Raw genomic sequence first — 20,587 nt, forward strand, 5'->3', positions numbered from 1 at the left:
GACTGCCCTAGTTAACCTTTGTAAGAAATCCTGGAACTGTTCTGTAGGTCCCTGTTCTATTCTGGTATAAGCTTCTAGGCGTTTTCCTGGCTCACGAACCTCATCCCAGGCATTTAATGCTGCTTTCCTGCATAGAGACAGTATATCATCATCATATTTAGCCTGAACCTGTGGGTCAGCATAAATACCCTGACCAAGAAGATTATCTAGGGGGGCTTCAAAACCTTCCTTTATGCCCTGACGCTCAAGGAGCTTTGCCTCTTCCCTTACCAATGCCTTCCACTGGATTTGGCATGAATTCTCAAGTACAGCTGCTACCAATAGTTCCCAATCTGTGGGTGTCACCCTGTTAAAGGTTACCCATGAATGTAATAGTTGTTTTACGTATGGGCTATGGAGACCATATGAGACAACTGATTCTTTAATATTCTTAAGATCCTTTAGCTGTATAGGTTGCCATTCATAAGCCATTCATCCATGAGAGTGTTTCTTAGAAGCTGGCTTTTCTACCATGGTAGCTGGGTATACTAATGGTGTACAAGTAACAACCTTAGAAGAATAGTCACGATACCTGGGTGGAGTAGGTGCCTGGGATTGGAGTGATTCTGCTTCTGAGACATCCCAATGATCTTTAAGCCTAGCAATGATATCCTTTTGAAAAGTTTCAATCTCCTTAATCATAAAAGATTCCAAGCACGTTAGTGAATTTGTAAATTGCTCTAACTGCTCAGCTACATGTTTTTCTAGGTCTTTAATACGATCATCCTTAGGCAGCATCTGGATGGCATGGAAACTGCCTTCTAGGTATCGGAGTCTAGATTCCAGGTCATGATTTGCTGATTTTGAGTCCTCAGCAATCGACCATATGGACCTATGTAATCTGTCAGCCCTGTACTCTAAATTATCTTCCAAACATTCAAATCTAGCCTCAAATTTCTGATCTGCTACCTTGGATGCTTCAATAACTGATTGAATGGCATTGTCCAATTCTTCAACCCTATGCTGGGTATTTTGCACCATTGCATCTAGTTGCTGGGTAACATTGCCTATCTGAGTTTCTAGCTGGCTACAGTATTTTTTAGCTGGTCATGGTCTTCTGACAGCCTAGCCTCTAAGGCCTCAGACATGGAGGCTCTCTCTGTGTTTATCTTATCATAAATATGCTGCATCTCATCAGACAGCTCTGTCTTTAGTGTATTGGACACAGAGCCAAGCTTATCATCCAATTTCTGTTCCACTTGCTGCACAATTGTGGTCTGACCTAATCGTAAAGCTGTTATTTCCTGCAAGCAGGTGGTGAGGTTATCCTTATCCCTATTCCTGAGTCCTCTGGCTAGTAATACTATTTGTACCAGCAAGCTAACTGCCATTATGGCATATAGGCCAGTAATTGTCACATTAACATCCTCCTCAAAGAGTGAATTCACGTAATAAGCAAAAATATTACCAATTTTAGCAAATGATAAATATTCTGCCATGATTTTACCTGATTTCTACTCCAGATGCAGTAAATATATTTGATCAGCAGGTAGCACAGGCGTTCAGTTATTCCGAGGCGTTTGGCAGTAGTCGGTCAGCGGTGGAGAGAGGTCACAAAAGCAGCTGTGCTTATCTGGACTCTAGGCAGCTAGAAACTGTCTCCAACCTGGGTGGATGGTTCTGAGCAGCTCAGCAGCAGCGGGTCTGCTGCTAGCCTGGAGCACCTGTGGAGAGAGGGCGCTTTCTGGGCCTAGGCCGTGGGCCCGATGGAACCCACAGCCTGTCCCAAATGGGGTGTAGGTTTCCAATATCCAGCTTCTGACAACCAGATATTGTGGGAAATTACCAATACGGAGTCAGGTAGAAATATAAGGGTATTTAATAGGGAAAAGCCTTACTTACAGAGCAACCTAGCCAGCTGGCGTGGTAGAGGTCAGTACAGCAAGCAGCAAAGAGAAACCGAAACCGAAAACGCAGTCCCACTATGTCACTCTGACCACGCCCTCACAAGCCTGGTCAGACACACCTGTAGCCAGCCCCTAAGAAGGCATGGTTACAGCTTTCCCTACAACTGACGGCATGAAATGGATAGAAGTGTGTGTTAATGGTGGAGCCAAAAGGGCATCAAATCCTTACCCCTCCCATCCCCACAGGTAGGAAGTAAGTGCTAAGCTAGAAACGCCTTAGACACTGGTACCAAAAGCCCCTACAGCCTTCAGAGCTACATGGATGCTCACATTGGGATTGACAGTTGTATTTAGGTGCTAGAAATTTTGAGGTGGATGGAGTTTACTGTTCACCATGCAGATGCGTTCTGTATGAGGCTATCGACTGGACTAGAGCAGAGGACATAGGCAGCTGAGCTAGCAGCAGTATTTATTTCCTGCAGAAACAGATAGGCCACTGGGAAATGTGTTTATCTCTTTGTGCATTATTTGGAACATTTAGCTGGCACTCAGGAAACATATTCTAAACCATGTATTTAGGGTGTTTGCAACAGGTACTCTTCTGCAATAGAGTGGCTCCAAACCAGGCAAGACATGAGTCAAAGGACTGGACAGAGAATAGGGAAAACGGGGAGCCAGTAACCTGAGGATTCTCGGGAAGGAAGAAGGGGGAAGTGAAGGTTGGAGTCTTTGTGGGCAATGGGCCCTCCAGCCCGGTTCTGTTTAAAATGGCAGTTTGTGCCTCTCATGTAGAGAGTCAAACAAAGCCTGAAGCATCTCCTCACACTCTTTCCTTGGTTTCTTGACCAGGTCACAGACATAAAAGAGAAACTGAAGCTCTCTAAAAAGGTGTGGTCAGCCTTGCCCTACACCATCTGCAAGGATGAAGGCGTGACAGCGGGCACGTCCAATGAGGAGGAGTGCTGGAACGGCCACAGCAAAGCCAGGTGAGGTGCCTGGATGCTTGGATGGGCATGCAGCACATACAACCCTACCTGGGTCTCCTGCCACCACCACAGACCTGTTTGTGCAAAAGGCAGTGGGGAGGAGGGACTTGGAGTCACTCGGTGACAACTGTTGGGAGTGGCAGGTTTGATGGGCTCGTGGGAGCACTGACTCTCAAGGTGCCATGAACCAAGGAATCCTTGCTCTGACCGCCTCGCTTCTGGATGAGGACAGAGGGTGGTGACAGGTGCCAGCTTCCAGATAGCCTGAGATCACAAAGGGCCCCTTATGTTCACTTACTGACTTTAAGACAACACGGCTATTTTTATCCATAGTTAACTCTGCAGGGCTCCTTTTTCCCTTTTATTCTTTTCAAATTCACAAGTTAAGCAGGAAATGAAACTTCAACTGTAATATTTTCACCTCTGGAGGAAAAAAAAAAAACCTTCATAGTGTTCAATGGAAAAGTAAAAGAAAATGACTAAGAAATGAATGAGGAAGGGCTCAGAAGGCTCCATGTCTCCAGAAGTCCTATTGAACCCTCCTAGTGGCTCTGTCTTCATCGTCTTGCTCTACTGACCAATGCTGTAGCCGTTTGATAGGAATTTCTGAATCAGTTGGTTTAGCTCAGCCTGGGCTTGGCTCAAGCTTGCCTAGGGTGGAGAAGTTGGATGGGGAAACTGGCTGGGAGTTGGCAGGCTGGGCAGGACATGAGGAGCGGAGTCTGCCAGGCCTTCATCAGTGGCGCTGCAGGTGGGTAAGACAGCTGGTAAATGGGATTCCAGGAATCTTTGGGGACTGACCAGGAGTTGGAGAAGCTGGGGGTGTCTATTTGGGAGCGTCTTATTGGGCAATTTTGAAGAAAGGAAGCGGCAGTGATCCAAGTGAGAAAGGAGGGAGTGAGAACTGAGTTCCGAAGAATCTGCCAGAGGTAAGCGGAGGGTACCAGGGGCGCTCACACTGATACATGGAGGGTTCCAGGGCGCTCACACTGATACATGGAGGGTAACAGGGGCGCTCACACTGATACATGGAGGGTTCCAGGGCACTCACACTGATACATGGAGAGTAACAGGGTGCTCACACTGATACATGGAGGGTACCGGGGAGCTCACACTGATACATGGAGGGTACCAGGGCTCTCACACTGATACATGGAGGGTAACAGGGGGCTCACACTGATACATGGAGGGTAACAGGGTGCTCACACTGATACATGGAGGGTACCGGGGCGCTCACACTGATACATGGAGGGTAACAGGGTGCTCACACTGATACATGGAGGGTACCGGGGCGCTCACACTGATACATGGAGGGTACTGGGGCACTCACACTGATACATGGAGGGTAACAGGGGTGCTCACACTGATACATGGAGGGTTCCAGGGTGCTCACACTGATACATGGAGGGTACTGGGGCACTCACACTGATACATGGAGGGGACTGGGGCACTCACACTGATACATAGCATTTTCAACATCTGTTGGGGATGGTGTTGCTTATCTTACAAGGAAGAGTCGAGCAGGTGAAACCAGGACAGCCACAGAAAGATCCACACCCAATTCAAGTTGCCCAAAATACCATTGTTCAAATCTAAGAGTGAGACTAGAGAGAGAGATTGATGACATGAAAGACATGTCACTCATAGAAGGCAGGTGACCCGGGGCTCTGCTGCTAACCTATGTTTACCTGTCAGCCCTGCATGAAATGACAGCTGTGCTGTGAACTTCATTCCCATGGACAGTCAGCAGGTGGCTGGAGATTTGCACATATGTGATTTCTTACAAAAGGATGTTCATGCTTGTGGGCAGGAGAAGGGACTAAACTCTACTGAGAAATGAATAGAAACAGGAGGGACATGGAAGTGAGAGCTACAGGGAAGACAGGGTGAGTTATCCACGGTCTTCCCCAGGGGTTACAGCATCTCATGAGAAAGATGGTACCCAGTGGCATCCAGTTAACAAGAAGATGCTGGGAGTCTTCCTTTCCAGCCTAGAATTCCTTTGCCTCTTAAACAAACAAACCCTAAATACTCCCCTGTTCAAGTTAAGAAAGCAAATGAAATTTAATACTGTTTCATATACATATATAGTATTAAATGTCAGAAATGTGTTTAGGACCATTAGAGAAGTTTTGGAGAATGCTGTCATAATTCCAAGCCAAATTTCACATAATGATTCAAATAGCAGTTTTTAAAAATCAAAAATTCTAACATAATACAACCTAAAGATAAATTAATCTGATACTTGCATTTTGAGGAATGACAATAGCAAAGTATTAAAAAGTCATTCTGGTTTTTGAGAATTTTTAAATTTATTTCTTTTTCTGTGTGGGGTGTTTTGCCTTCATGTATGTCTGTGTCCAAGTGTGTGCCTCATGTCTGCAGAGGCCAAAGAGGGTGATGGGTGTACCTTGAAACTGTTGTCAGCTGCCATGTGGTTGCTGGGAATTGAACCAGGGTCCTCTTGAACAGCAGCCAGTGGTCTCAATACTTGAGCCATCCCACCAGCCCCCAAGTTTTTGTGCCTTATAAGTAAGCCACTGCATTTCTGTAAGAGTGATTTTTATGTGTACAGTAAAAGCCCTGAGATTCGTAACACTCCATAGTCTTGACTCTAAGTCAAGTTGCTTCATGTAGCATCCATTGTTTTCACATGATCTGGGGGCATCATGTGCAGTGCCAAGAGTTCATGCTACATGTTTAGAACCAAGGATGCAGTGATGTTGTATGATTCAACACCAGCAACCAAGGCCAGAAACATCCCAGATTTGTCACACATTCAATTTGACACTGATTCTGTTACTGTATTGTGAGAAACGGTATACTGTTGCCAGAGTTTTCCATACCCCCACATTCAGTTATACAACTCCTTATGAGGTCATGAACCACAGTTTAGGCTGGTAGGCGATACAAGATGGCAATAAGACCAACACATGAAAACTGACAGTGGCTTGGGAGAGATCAGTGTGGCTGGGAACACCAATAGCAATACTTTACACTGTGGCTCTTGAAATACTCCTACCAGCACCCACAAGCCAGACTTGAATTCCATCCTGAAACTGGCAAGAAGCACCTGAAAGATCTTAAGCAGTGTAGAAAAACAGCCAAGTTTGATGCAATGCAGTCATTTCTATGAATATGTCCATGTCTAACCCTACACAGTGCATCTTTTATTATGTAATACGTGTATTATTTAAAAAGACAGGCTTGTCAAATATTTATGACTCAATTATACTCCCACTGAAAAATTGCAGTTCCTTCATTTTCTCGTTAAAATTCTTCTACTGTAGGGTGTTAGTATTATAACTTTACATCTGCTGACAATGTAAATAAAGAACAAATCCAACTTGTTGCTTTAAATTTAACTGAACCTGTCTTCTCTTGTAAATGCCAAGCAATCTGGAATCACCTGAAAAAAAAAATTCACTCAAACAAATTCTACAGGAAGATTGAGAAACTTGGCTAACACATTTGCAGAGAGAGGTTAATCAGTGGGTATTGTGTTACAAGTAGGGAACAGAAATAGGTTCGGATGGGATGTGTGCTGGAATGTGACTGGACACAGTCATAACACACTGGATATTTCCCAGTAGAAACATGTAAGAAAGTATGTTGAATGTTTTGACCACCAAAAATGACTGTTTACAGAGTTAGATACACTTATCCCAAATGTCACATGAGTCTCCATACGTTTGTACAATTTAATATGCTGATTAAACATATAATAGTAATTAAGAATCCATCTATAATACAAAAACTGTTTCCCCAGTTGCAATGTATGGATTTGAAAATGACAGACTTTAAAAACATGTTTAGGAACAGTTGCAAAACAACAATTAAGAACAGAGGTTTTTCTTATCAATCATGTGATAAATGTGTTATTAGGAAAAGTTTCTCTCAGCACAAGTGGAGGGATATGGAACACGGATGCCCATTAGGATTGATAGGGTGTCATGGGCCTACAGTTTACAAGCCAAATCCGGAGAACCAATGTCCCTGATAAGCCAGGAATTCTTCCTCTCTGTGTTCATCTCTCTGTTTGCACCTTGTTGTCTTACATGGTCAGATCCACAGATATGCCTGTTCTGATATGTCCTGATTTTAATGATTCTGAAATGACCCCTAAGTGGGAATGTCCATTTATGACAATGATTGTCTTATTTTTTCCAAAGAGCTATTGTTAACTTAATCACCTGTTGAAATTGATGGTTGTCTGATACGTACACATAGATGCAATTTTGTTGTAGCAGCTTCATGGTTTGCTGTGTTGAGAGCACAGTCAAGGATATGTATGCAGTGGCTGCCCTAAAAACACAAGCCACAGCCTCTCTCCTGCCATTCTCCTCACTGCTCTGCTCTATTGAGTTTCCCCGCAGTAGGAGGTGCAGTAAGAAGAGACCCTGCCCTGTGACAAGATGCAGGTTTACCCACTGCCCTACTAGCATTTAAATCCTCATTCTGACAGAAAGACTGGGTGACCACAAGGACCTCTACCTTTACTGATGTCTTGGAACACTGAGAAGATCAGTAAGACAAGTCTACAAAAACAGCAGGACTCAGGCTTTTTGGGTGTGTTGACTTAACTTTTGGAAACCTTGCGTAAAATCAGATTCTGACTGGGTGTGCTGTAAACAGAATATGTTATGATCACCCACCCACCCCCAATATTCCCAACCTGTTGGTATTTAGAGGTGGGGACTTGGAGAGGTAACGTGATTGTGACACAGAGCCCTTAGTGCATTTATAACAGGATGGAGAGAGAGGGGGGATGGGAAGAAAGAAAGGGAGGGAGGAAGGGAGGGAGGAGGGAGGGAGGGAGGGGGGGAGGGAGGGAGGGAGCACCTCATGACATCTCACTCTTCTCTCGTCTGCCCCAAGAGAGGACAGAACAATAATTTAGCCATTTGCAGATCAGGAAGTGAGGCATCACCTCGGGATACCTGCCAACACCTTTGCCTTGGATGCCCCAGTCCCCCTGAGCTGTGAGAAATGTGTGTGTGTTGTTGCAGTCATGCAGTTAATGGCATTTTTCTGAGGAAGGCAGAGCTGACCAAGGTTGTGATTTTGAGATGGCACCTTTGCTGTTTAGTTTTTCTTGTTCGTTTGACCCAACTTAGAGAGTCTCAACGAGGGATTCTCTAAATCAGGTTGGCTTGAAGGCTTGTCTGTGGGAGACTGTGTTGACCCTTAGTTGATGTAGAAAGACCCAGCCTACTGTGGGTGGTGTAATTCCCTAGGCAAGGACGCACACATTCATTTCCTTCTGCTCTTGACTGTGGACACGATGTGACTTGCTGCTTCAGCTCTGCCTTGGCTTCCCTTCCATGATTGGAACCCGGTGCTGTAAGCTAAGTAAAGTCTTACGCCCCTGGGTTTCTTTTTGTCAGGGCATTTTTATCATAGCCACAGAAGTGGAACTGTAAGCTGGACCTGAGTAAGACTCAGCGTCTCTAATAAGCTCCCAGATCCTGTAGTTACTGTTGGTGTAGGAACCACACATCTTCTGAGGTAGGATTGCCAGAGCAATGAGTGCTTTAAAATACTGGACAGTTGGCCTGCAAAGATAGATCAGGGGTTAAGAGTGCTTGTTGCTCTACTAGAAGATCTAAGTTTGCTTCCCAGTACCCACCTCAGGTTGCTGACAATCATCTGTATCTCCACCTCTAGGGGAAGCCTCATGCACATGTACACACACACAGACACACACACACACACACACACACACACACACACACACACACACACACACGTAAATCTTCAGAAAACCACTGACAAGAGATAGAACACATTTTCTCTAAGAGCACACTTCATATGGGTTTCAAATGTGAATTTAGCTAACAGTTTTAAGTTTCAGTTGGCATCCTACTTCCATCCCTCATTAGCGTATATTCCCTTCCTCAGTTGACACACAAGCCTCAGAAACATGTCACAAATTGCTGTTTCCTTTTTGAAGTCACAGATGCCCTACCTGATTCCTTTAGTGAGATTCTCCTTGTATTAAAACCAACAGGAGCAATGTGGACAGGGGCGTCACACAGTTCCACTGTCATGTCACCCACTGAGAATAGACAACATTAGAGTCATCTTGATGGCACTTGGCAAAAAGTGCTAAAGCTTCACAGATTCATCAAGAAGGAATTTTAAGTTTCCAACATAACATGACCTCCATGCTGCCAGTTGTAACCAGACACTGGTGGGATCTTGATGATGGGAGAAGGAATACTTTGAACCCTGAACCTTGAGTCAGTGAACATTTTCATTATCCCACTGTGTCATGACAAAATAGCAAAGATATAGAAACTGAAACAACAGAATCTCACTTGATACAGTTCTAGACACTGGAACATCCAAGGTTCGTGTGCCAGCATGGTTGGTTCTAGCAAAGGAGTCTGTTCCTGCAGCTGTGTCTCCCCAAATAAACACACAGACACTATATTAATTATGAAACTGTTGGCCAATGACTAGGTCTTCTTATTGGCCAGCTCTGTCATAACTATTAACCCATTTCTATTAATCTAATAGAAACGTGGTCTTATCTTTCCCTAGAATAGTCCAGCATACCCTACCTTCCTGGTCTCACATGGCATCTGCTCTCTGCCTATACTTGCCAGAATTCTCTTCCTCTGGGAGCCTCACCTATCCTTCCTGCCTGGCCACTTTAGCCACAAGGTGTTTTATTCATCAACCAATAAGAGAAACATATGCACAGAGGACTCCATCAGGAGTCTCTTGCTGAACATCCTGAGGGTGGCTTGTTTCCTCCCATAAGTAGGAAGTGAGAGTTCTGGACCAGTCTTCTGAAAGCACTAATGTCATTGTAGGGCCTTTGTGTCTTGACCTCGTCCAACTCCAATCTCTTCTTTAAGTCCCAACTCCAAATTACCATCACAGTCAGAACTAGACAAAAAGCACCCTGAACACATGGTCTACACCAGGGAATGCTCAGAAGCACAGCTCACTTGTCCAAAGAGCTTTCTTTTGCATTAGTGTCAGTGTCTGCTGCCAGGGAGAGGCAGTCTACAACTCACCTTCAGTGACCAGCAGGAAGCAAGTCTGCCGTGGGACTTCTATGCCACTCATTTTTTTTCACTGACCTCAGCAACTTCTCAGGGGAAAATGGGAGAAGATAGAGGACCATTCTGACTCAACCCAGACAAATAGGAACTGAAAGAAAGCTAGTAAGTTACAGGGGAAAATCGATAATAATCTAGAAGGCCAACGGGAAAAAAATAAAGACTCGTGGAGCAGGTTACAAACCTAGGCCTTCTGAAGTTCCCAGGGTGAACCTGGAGACCCGAGGAGGACAAGTGTAGCCATCAGTCATTGCCTGAGAAGGACGTTCTAGGCAGCCCGTGAGCAGAATGAGCTGTCTATGCAGGACTAGGGAAGAGTGATGAGGTGTGAGACAGGAAAGCACAGGCTTAGAAGGAAATAAAACTTTTATACGGTTCGGATACATGGGGTACAGCTCTGCCCAGCAGCAAACAGCAGTGAAACAAAGCTCCCTGCTGTCCACACAGGCTCTTAACTTACTGCTCTTGGACAACATGGTTTTGCTTTCTTAGGACATGGCTACAGTAAACAATATGACCTGTAACTTCCTCTAGGATTGCTTTCTCTTTCTCAGGATGCTTTTTCTCAGGAAAAAGAGCAAGACAGTATGCAGATAAATGATGTAATCTGGTAGCCATGGCCCTTCAGCGTATAGGTTGTCTGATAGAATGTTACATATATGGGGTTATTCAGAGCCCTTTTCTCGGTCATTGGCAGACTCCTCCCTCGCCCTACACAACTATAGAATGATGCTGAGCTATAAGCAGTGGTATAAGTATCTTCACAAGTCTCTGCTTTTAACTTTCCTGTGTCACTATCTCAGGAGTAATTGCTGGATGACGGAGCAGTTGTGTGTGTGTTTGAGGAACTGCCGTGCTTTCCGCTGCACAGGCTTCGCCATTTCATGGTGCCAGCACCAGCGTTCATGGTTCCAATTTCTCCACATCCTTGCGAACACTTACTTTTTTGTTTGTTATTTTAAATAATAGCCATCCTAATGTGTGTAAAGTTTAACTACATATCTAAATAAACTTCTAAAGGAGGTCACAGATATCACAGGTTTGCGATTCCTATTTGAAATCCTTGAGACTGTGTCTTTTTAGAATTCAGGTTTTTTTTTTTTTTCATTTGAGAAAATTACCACAGTATATTATGTAATGTTCCCAGTGGGGTCTGGACCTACAACCCGCAATCAAATGCATTAGGATTTCTGTAGAAAAACGCATTAGCGTGGCACTAAGTGGGAGAAATGAGGACTGTAATTGGCCATATTTCAGATTTGATGATGTTTTGCTAACAAATGGATTGCAGGAGGGAAAAAAGATTGGAGACTTTCAAAATTTGGAACTGCACCTAAGAAACTCTGAGTCTGTACATACAACATATCTTCGAGCATTAGGAAGAGTTTTGAACACACTGAAAATAATGACTAGAAAATTCTCTAGCGATATACATGGCGTGGAGCTCATTTATGGTAACCAGTGAGTGAAGGCTGCTGTTAATCTCACTTTTCCAACCGTGCCTTGGGACAGCGTCAGGCAGGAGTACCAGGCTCTTGTGAAGGAACCCAGGCCAGCACTTGGGCATCTAACTCTGCCTCCGCTTCACTCCTGAACCCCAAAGTCTTTTGTGTTAAAAGCGTGTTCACCATGCAACGATTTACAGTGAAGCTTCAGAGAACTGAGCGGATCACGGGACCTGTGGCCTCATCAATGGGTCCACCAGCTGATGGATTTATAATTCAGTGGTGTCACTGAGAGATGATGGAACTAGGGTGGGGTGGAGCTTAGTTGGAAGAAAGTAGGACACTGGGGACATATCCTTAAAGAATATGCCCTGTCCCCTGTCACTTTATCTCTTGCTTCCTGGCTGTCGTGAGGTGGGCACCTTCCCTCAGCCATGCATTCCCCTCCCTGGTCTTCTGTCTCACCTCAGACCCAAAGCATGAATGGAAACTCAAATAGGGAGCCAAGCTCAAACCTTGCTTTTTTTTGTTGGTTTTCCCTGACAGCTCCCACTTGAGTTCCTAGCAAACCCCATCTGTAGCTATCTCTTGGCTCTCATTTCCTGGCACCACACTGCTCAGACTTTCACTAGCTAAGATGTCACAAGCTCAAAGGGGTGTGTGTGTCCCTTTTCTTGTATATATAGCTGCCAACATGAGAACAACTACTACCCCGAGTATGCTGGTAAGCAATAGTGCGTGCTGATAGGCTGACGTGCTGCTCCTCCCAGCAAACACATTGACACAGCAACCAGGTCTTTCTGAAAGCCCCAACTCAGCTGAAGAGTGGCCGGGAGGTGCAGTGGTTAGCCACTGAGAAACTTCTGTAAGAAATATGCTAACGTTTCTGATGCTACAGAAGCTCCCAACTGTGCTGGTGAGCTTCCTGGCACACAATGTGTAGCTCCCACGCACCCACAAAGTAGAATGTGTTGCTCCTTCAATGCCTGCTAACATCTCCTGGGACTCTTCGGCCCTCATCAGTTATGCTTGGTTGTAATCGAGAAACCCTACATTGACAACATGAAGTCAGATGTGAAGAAAGTGATTTTGCAGCACTGACTAGATGTAGCTCCTTGCCATGCTCTTGCAAACAGAAACGAAACAAGATGAGGCTACAGTTGGCTGTCCTTGGGTACCGCCCATGTGCCACACCACAGCGTGAATTATTGGCAAGGACAACACCCCTTCTTGGCACTCCCATTTGTTCTCAGATCTAAGTTCTCCCTGTTCCCAGTGCACTTGCATCCGGCCTTGCAACCCGGGCTGTCAGTTCCAACACTCCTGGCCTATGCTCCCCCAAAAGGTGAGCTGCTGTCACTCAAGGGACTCTGCTAAAGCTTAGCAGAGGAAGGGCCCCGTGGGTTCAGTGATTGGTCTGCTCTTACAGAATTTGTGATTTCTGAAATTTAAACCAAGCGTGGGAGGAAATGAACCTGGACCCTGAGACCCTGGTTCCCAAATGGACTTTCACACCCACTTCCAAGTACACAGTCATCTTCTACAGACATTGTATCAGTATCTGTGTCTAGAGCGGCAAAAATACCAGCTGTTCTATTTTTTCATCTATTTTATGTTTAAATTTCTAAAGTCACCCTTGGAAAACACCGAGAGGAGAAACCGCTCTGGAGGGCACGAGTTCCTTGCTCCCTGTTTTGATTGTAAGTGGCTGAGCACCACCAGGCACAGTGAGACGCTGGCTTTGCCTGGCAGTCTTTTATTGTTGCTGGATGTTCAGACTCCCAGGGGCAGCATTCCCATGTAAGATATTGTTGCAAGCTGCTGATAAATGAGACTTGGCTAGCTAAGCAGTGCACACGGTGTGCAAGAGAGACGGAGCCCCCTCTGACTCAGCCTGGGCACAGCTGCGGGAATAATGACCAGAATGCAGAGCAGCGAGAGTACCGGCCATCACCTAGCAGGCCTTCAAGCCGTGTCAGCAGCTGATGGCTTCTGCTTGCCATCTATTCCGGTGGACTGTGATCATTATTGAACCCCAGGAGTCTGGCAGTCACAATACCCTGTCAATAGCCGCCAATCCAATGCCGTGTGTTAGAAGTTACTCTGGGAGGACAATCTCAGAGGCCAATAAGAATTTGCGTATGTTCCAAATATATTGCAAAGACAGGCAAGAGATTTGGATCTACTGCAAAAATGGAAAGAGACAGATACTTGGGTGACATATTTTTCCCCTCAGCATTACTTTCAGGTTAGAGATAACTTGAAGCTTCCTGAAAAGAATTTGTCCACTCTGAGTTTTGCTTTTTGTTTGTTTGTTCAAAATATGAGTGAAAACACACAGCTCATTACGGAGACTCTGGCTTAAATAGGTAAAGCAATTCCTGTGCAAATATGCCATGCATAGCACTTGGTCCCTGAATATCAGCCTGGGCTCTGCCTTTTCTGTGTGGCTCTTCCTGTGCATGCTGCTGTCTTTGGTTTCTGGCATTTGGAAAGTCATTTTCAGAAAGGGAAAGACTTCCAAGAACAGGGAAGTGGGGATTGATGAAATAGAGGGAAGGTTGCTTAGCTTCTGTCAACAGCCGCAAGAGCAGCAGAAGAGGAGTCAGGGCCTCCAGTCCGAGCGGTAATAGACCACAGCTAAACTTGTAACCACACACCCAAAGACCATAGCTAAGCATCATGTTATACATGTTTAATCTCAGCAATCAGGGGGCAGAAGCAAGATGATCTCAAGTTTGAGGCCAGCATGAGCTATGCAGCATGACCCTGTCTAAAACATACTACCAAAAAAAAAAAAAAAAAAAAAAGCCTTTGCTGTCTCCTAGGAGCTGTTCTGTCCCTCCACCCTGGCTCTGGCAGACCACCTCTACAAGGCAGATCACCTGAGCTCCTGGCCAGCTGGCTTTAAGCTCCAGTCAGTAGGGAGCAGAGGGGTCAGGAAGCAGCTGTTGGCTCACCCCTGTCAGGACTCACTTAGGCACAGGGTACTTGGGGGCCTGGCTATGGATTTGACTCTGGTGCATTCTGGCAACATAACTCTCCTTTGTCTCTAGGGGATCCTCCTGCTGTTGCCACCTTGTATGGTCCTTAAATCACATAGACACCTTTGTAAACAGTCTTTCCATTGAATTCTCCTCATCGCCCCTATGAGGTGTCATCTGTTTCTTCCCAGGACATGGATATAGATGAGAGCCTTATGGAAAATAGAAAAAAGACATTCAAATTGGCTACATAGGTTCATTATAGTATCACCTCTAATTCTGTATATTTTGAAATCTCCTAAATGAAAGAGATGACCCAAAAGAAAAAGAATAGGAAACTATCTTGGTGGCCACAGAGCTGAGGTAGATATTAGTGCCAGCTCCATCCCTCAGCCTGGAGAGGTGATCTGTACCCAGAATGCCCAGCCAAACCGAGTAGGCCCATATAATGGTGGGCAGATTCCTGGTAGCCAGAACTGTTTTAGGAGAAAATGGTGGTCATATTTAAGCATATTTCAGATTTAAATAATTGTGAACCAGAAAAAAGCAGTAACAGAAACAAAATCCTCCAGAGCACTGTGCTGGGGGCAAGGTACTTTGCTTTTCCTCTGCTCTCATAACACAAGCAACACACGTTTCTGTGACAATGGTACGGGAGTTCTTGCTACCAGCAAGTTAGCAATCAGGTCTGCAGAGATGGCACTCAGGTGCTCTGTAAATCACACCAGTCAGTTCCCAAGACTACACACACACACACACACACACACACACACACACACACACACACACACAACCACATACACACAACCACATACGCACATCACATATTCACACATTCATGCACACACAACACAACACACACTCACACTCACACATTCACACACACACAATCACATACACACACTGGAGTTTTGCATCATAGTTCGTGACAGTTAGGAGTGTTCTCTAAACTGTTTACACAGAGGAGAGACAGAGCAGAGTGATGGTTTAGGGAGATTAACCAGACAGCACATGTAGAGCCCCCTAGAGAACAGAGGCGTGGCCAGAGAAGATTGTTTGAGCCAGTCTTAACCACCTATTCTCCTAGAGAAACGCAGGAAGGAAGAAAGGAGCTTGTGAGAGGCCTTCTGACGTTAAGAATGGGAGGACTGTATGGTCTATAGGCCATGAGCATGAGGAGTCACAGGGTCTCTGAGGATGCTCACAAGCTCATTATCCCTTTTGTATAAAAGTGCCTGGATGACATTAGACAAGGTGTTGAAAGACAGACAATTTTGACAGACAAATAAATATTAAGCCAGAACATTATCTTATTAGATGTTAGCCTCTTTTACTGAATGCTGACACATCTATCATATTAGACCCAAGCTGATACTACAAAATTAAAAGTCTGCGATAGGGGTGTAGCTCCTTGTTATAGCACTTGCCTAGTGTGTACAAGACCTTGGCTCAATTCCCAGCACCGCCAAAATAGAAAATGAAAACCCTACTAGACATGTCATAGGCCTAAGCCATTGCTGGCTCCTCCTAAAACATCCAGGAGAGTTTTTTTAATACCCAGAATCTTTGTACTAAAATCCTCCTCCACCAAGAGTGCCCTCGCTAAGGACCCCACCTGCTCCTATGCCATTTCTAACCCAGTTTTAGTACAAAAACCGCCAAAACCAAGGAAGCTACCAGGGGCTTGACTTCAAAACTCTTTGGAAGGAGGAGGGAAAGGGTAGTGAATTTGAATTAATTATTCGTCCTAGTCCCCGATTTATCGTGTTTTTATAAATGAACGCTCATAAGAACTACTCGCACTTAAACATGAAGTCCTTCTCACCCCAGCAGCATGTCTCAGGATGTACTTTTTTCATTCCGTTCATTTTCCCAGGCATTCTCTACAGTCTTCACCAGGCAATTTGGCTTCCTGGCTGAGCTAGCAGGACAGTGTTTGTTTCTGAGGTCACTATGATGTCACCTGACCCATGTCTTCCTCTACCTTGCAGATATTTGCCTGAGATCATGAATGATGGGCTGACCAACCAAATCAACAACCCTGAGGTGGAGGTTGACATCACCCGGCCGGATACTTTCATCAGACAGCAGATCATGGCTCTCCGGGTGATGACCAACAAACTGAAGAATGCATACAACGGCAATGACGTCAACTTCCAAGACACAAGTAAGGAAATCGGCACAAAGCCCAGGGAAGCCCACAGTGGAAAATGGTCGTGTGAGATTGCACGCTCAATGGATATGTTTAACTACATGTCACTTGTTCTTAATCATGAAGCTTTTCCAGTCTAAGCCACAAAACTTTCATGCTAACCAAAATCATAATTCCTATTAATGAATGTGTGTGTGTGTGTGTGTGTGTGTGTGTGTGTGTGTGTGTGTGTGTGTGTGTGTGTGTGTGTGTATTCATACCTGTTTGGGTACATGCATGGAACAAAGGTCAGCCTTGAATGTCATTCCCTGTCAGGTCTTATTAATCTGACTCATTTTTAGAAACAGGATTTTTTACTGAGACCTGGAGCTCACCAGTCAGCTAGGCTGTCTGGCCCGTGAGCCCCAGGGGTCCTCCTTTCTATGTCTGTCAAGTGCTGGAATTTCAGGTACACATCACCACACATGGCTGTTTTTATAAGAGCTGGGAATCAAACTCAAATTCTTATGCTTACACAGCAATTATTTTCCTCACTAAGCTATCATCCCAGCTTCGGGTGAAATATTTAGACATACAAAAGCAAAACATACTTTAATCCACCAGTTGATCCATCTATAATAAAGTGAGTGTTTTTACCTCGCCTTTTCTCTAACAGCATTTATATCTACTCTAAACTCCTGCTGGCCTTCCCTATCGCCACCTAAGGAATCTTCTGCAGACTTGTTGGCAAGCTGGGCTTCAGTCCCCATCTTGTCTCTCAGAAACAATGTAGACATTCCTTGAATTTCTGATGGTTCCAAGGTCACACACAAGCAGGAGAAACTGCACTTCAAAGTGTGAATTTGGATCTTTTCTTCAGTTATCATTATGTGATATCATATTCTCTGGACAGAAGACTCAAATCCATGAACCCCAGTGAGTCCCAAGAACACAAGGGTAAACAATGGCATTCTATGGGTGCTGTGTTAGCTTAGGATGCTATGTAAGTTGTGTATTTTCGATTTGTTTAGAATTGTAGTACTTTTAAATTAATGACTTTATTTGGGATAAGCCTTCTCTGTAACTAGAGGAGAATCTATAGTTCTTGAGACTCACGTTCCCCCATTACAACAGCATTATTAAATGCCTGAGGATACTAAAACTGTGAGGAACAAATAATGGCAAGAGGTTCCAGCAAGGGACCTATTGGAGGCTACACAAAGGTGACTTATTAAAGAGCTAAGACAGTGTCTTGAGGGTGGTAAGCAGGTTCAATGAGTTATTTTCCTCCCTACTCAGTTGTACACAGACACAAACCGTAAACATTTATATCTGAAATATTAGAGAAATAATAAACTGCTGAATAATATTGCAGATGGCTGTTTCAGTGGGGATCGTAAAAGCATTTGAAGTGATTTCATGGGCTCTCATAAGCGAACGCTGAGGTGAAGCTAAGTATATTTGGGTTTTGTCTAAGTGGCTTCAAGATGCATAGCTACAGAGTCAAAGGCTTGTGGGATTTCTTCTTAGGTATGTTGGTTTTCTCTTAAGTGTGTAACTAAGAGAATGCACTGGGGAGAACATTCTTGAGCATCGGTTGTAAAGCTGCCAACGATCCTTAGGTTGCTCGCTGAAGCTGAAGACGAGTGTGTATTTGGTTAATGAGTTAGAGAGGCACAAGTCACAGATGGAAGACATTAAGTCATTGCACCGTCCTACTGAGCCGTTCCCTGCAGAACATTTGCAGCACTTTCTTCCATTTTTAACAACTCAAGAATGTATTTTCTCCGCACAGGGTGATTGCCACCGCAGTGGACTTCATTGATATCAAATTTCTCAGAATCATGCCATTATCTCTTTTTGCTTTAACTAGACCTCTCTTCCTCTTTGGAAGAGAATGCCACACCCGCTTTTAGCCCTCACTGTTTCCTCATCGCTTAGCCTCGTGTTTCCCATTCTGTCCTATCTTCTCCATGTAATAACGCACTGTTTTACCTAGAGAGTAATTATTTACATGAGTAATGAAGTTGTCTAAGAATTATCCGGTGTTGGGCTTGTTGCAGTTTTTCTTCTCTGGCCTACAGAGATGTCATTCTGTAAAACTCAAGGAATGTTAAGGAGGCAGTGACTTTTCTCAATTTCTTCTCAAAAGAAAACAAAACTGAGGGACAATGAAGACAATCCCTTGGCTCTAACTCAAGCACCGAATCTAGCTGCTTTAAGACGGTGCCTAGCCTATGAACCATTATCAGACTCTCAGCCATCACAACCCTTATTGCTCGAAGCCAATTTTTGAGTTGCGCAGTCTACTCCCATAACCCCTGCATTTGTGATTCCCTTTCAAAAAGACTAGGCCATTGTTTTTCACAGCCAGAACCTTGTCATTATTTGCTTCCCACAATTTTAATATTCCAAGTCACTTTAAAAATATCTTTGTAAAGGTTATATTACCTCTTGCTCATGATACCAGTGTTCAGAACAATTCCCTTTGCAATTCTGATATCTCTGAGTTTTATTAATAGGCATTTTTCTCCTTGTAAAGGCCAATAACGATAAGGCAGAGAAAAGATGGGAAACAAATGTAATGTATTTAAATGATCTTAGCTGGTATTTAGATGTCCCATTTAGTGGGGGGGCAGTGTTAAATGTCCCTTCTTCACTCGGGGGAACAACAGAAGAGTCCCTACACTGACTTGACTTGACTTAAGTAGCATCTGAATCCAAAATGGTGCCCATGTCTCAGGAGCAGTTGCATCCAATAGCAGGACAGGAGTTTAGGAATGTTAGCTAAACTCACTGAGCAATGTTAGCTAAACTCACTGAGCAAATGAGTGTAATGGCAACTGTCTCATTTATCCCCATAACAGTTCTGGGGAATAGACATTATTACTTTTATTTTTACAGGAGAGGAAAAAGATGTTTGTTGAAGCTGGCCACTTTTGTCCATCTAAATTAATAATTGCAGCTTGAGTGTTAGGCTACGTTTCCTGGAGGAAACAAATCTTTTTCATCTGGCATCATTGGCAACCATGAGTTTGCTTCTACATTTTGCCAAATTGTCTCTACACACAGCCGGTTATCAATTGCTTGTGTTTAAATATAGAAACTGATGGAAGTTGAATTAATTGCTCAAGGCACATTACTTACTCAGCAAAGATTTATTGAACATCTGCTACACATCAGAGATCACGGCCACCTGGAAATGAACGGTCTCTCAAAGCCTCTACCCTCAAAAAGTTTATATTCCAGTAGAGTGTGGACAGTGAACAAGCAAACAAGTCAATAAATAGTAGAAGCCCGGGTATTGGGGAGAACTTGTAGGTAGCAGGCACAGTGGTAGCTGGCGTGGTGGAAGGGGTTGTCTTAGGCCATCTGCAGATACCCAAAGCTGGAGTTGCTCAAAATCCTTCACATAAAATGACTTGGCATTTGCATATGGTCTAGACACATTGCCTGATATGCTTAAAATAACCTGTGGATTACTGTTAACATCTAATACAATGCCATAGGCAGATAATTGTTATGCTGTATTTTTCAGGGAATAATGGCAAGAGAAATGCAAACATGTTTGATGTAGATACAGTCATTGTAGAACCACATGGCACACTTGCTAAAGAGTGGCTGGGAGCCATGACAGAGCAGGAAGCTTAGCAGGGTCTGTTCAGACATCATACTATTCCAGTGAGTTTAAGTTGGTATTTGTCAGGTTCACATTGCTTCTTGGAACTTTCTGGAATTATTTTGACTCCAGAGTTGGTTTTGACTATGTCATCAAACATGAGGGAAGCAAACAATGAAACATGATAAATAAGCAAACGCAGGGGCATGTTGGGCAGAAGGGGAAGACGCCACCCTCAGACTGCAAATGTTGTAGACGCTGAATCAAGCAGGGACTGGCAAGCTTGTTCTGGAAAAGGACAGACAATAAATATGCTAGACTCCATACAGTCTCACTGACAGCTACTCTGCTGTGCCCTGGGAATGTGAAAGCAGCTGGAAGCCACTGGGGATGAGCAGCTTTACTTGTGTTTACAGGTGTTACAATCAAACCGTCAGCCTGAACTTCACATGTAGAGCTCTTA

The 20,587-nt window shown here is 44.3% G+C and overlaps 1 protein-coding gene across 1 annotated transcript in view; it reads left to right on the forward strand.

Annotated features, from left to right (window-relative positions):
- The window catches only part of Gpc6 (glypican 6), a 1,011,294-nt gene that overhangs the window by 984,420 nt on the left and 6,287 nt on the right, over nt 1-20,587 (forward strand). The window contains exons 7-8 of the mRNA XM_027394047.2: nt 2,736-2,872; nt 16,366-16,541. Of these exons, the coding sequence (XP_027249848.1) occupies nt 2,736-2,872; nt 16,366-16,541 (313 nt within the window). The remainder of the gene's footprint in view (nt 1-2,735; nt 2,873-16,365; nt 16,542-20,587) is intronic.

The sequence above is a fragment of the Cricetulus griseus genome, assembly GCF_003668045.3.
Source record: "Cricetulus griseus strain 17A/GY chromosome 1 unlocalized genomic scaffold, alternate assembly CriGri-PICRH-1.0 chr1_1, whole genome shotgun sequence".
NCBI lineage: Eukaryota > Metazoa > Chordata > Mammalia > Rodentia > Cricetidae > Cricetulus > Cricetulus griseus.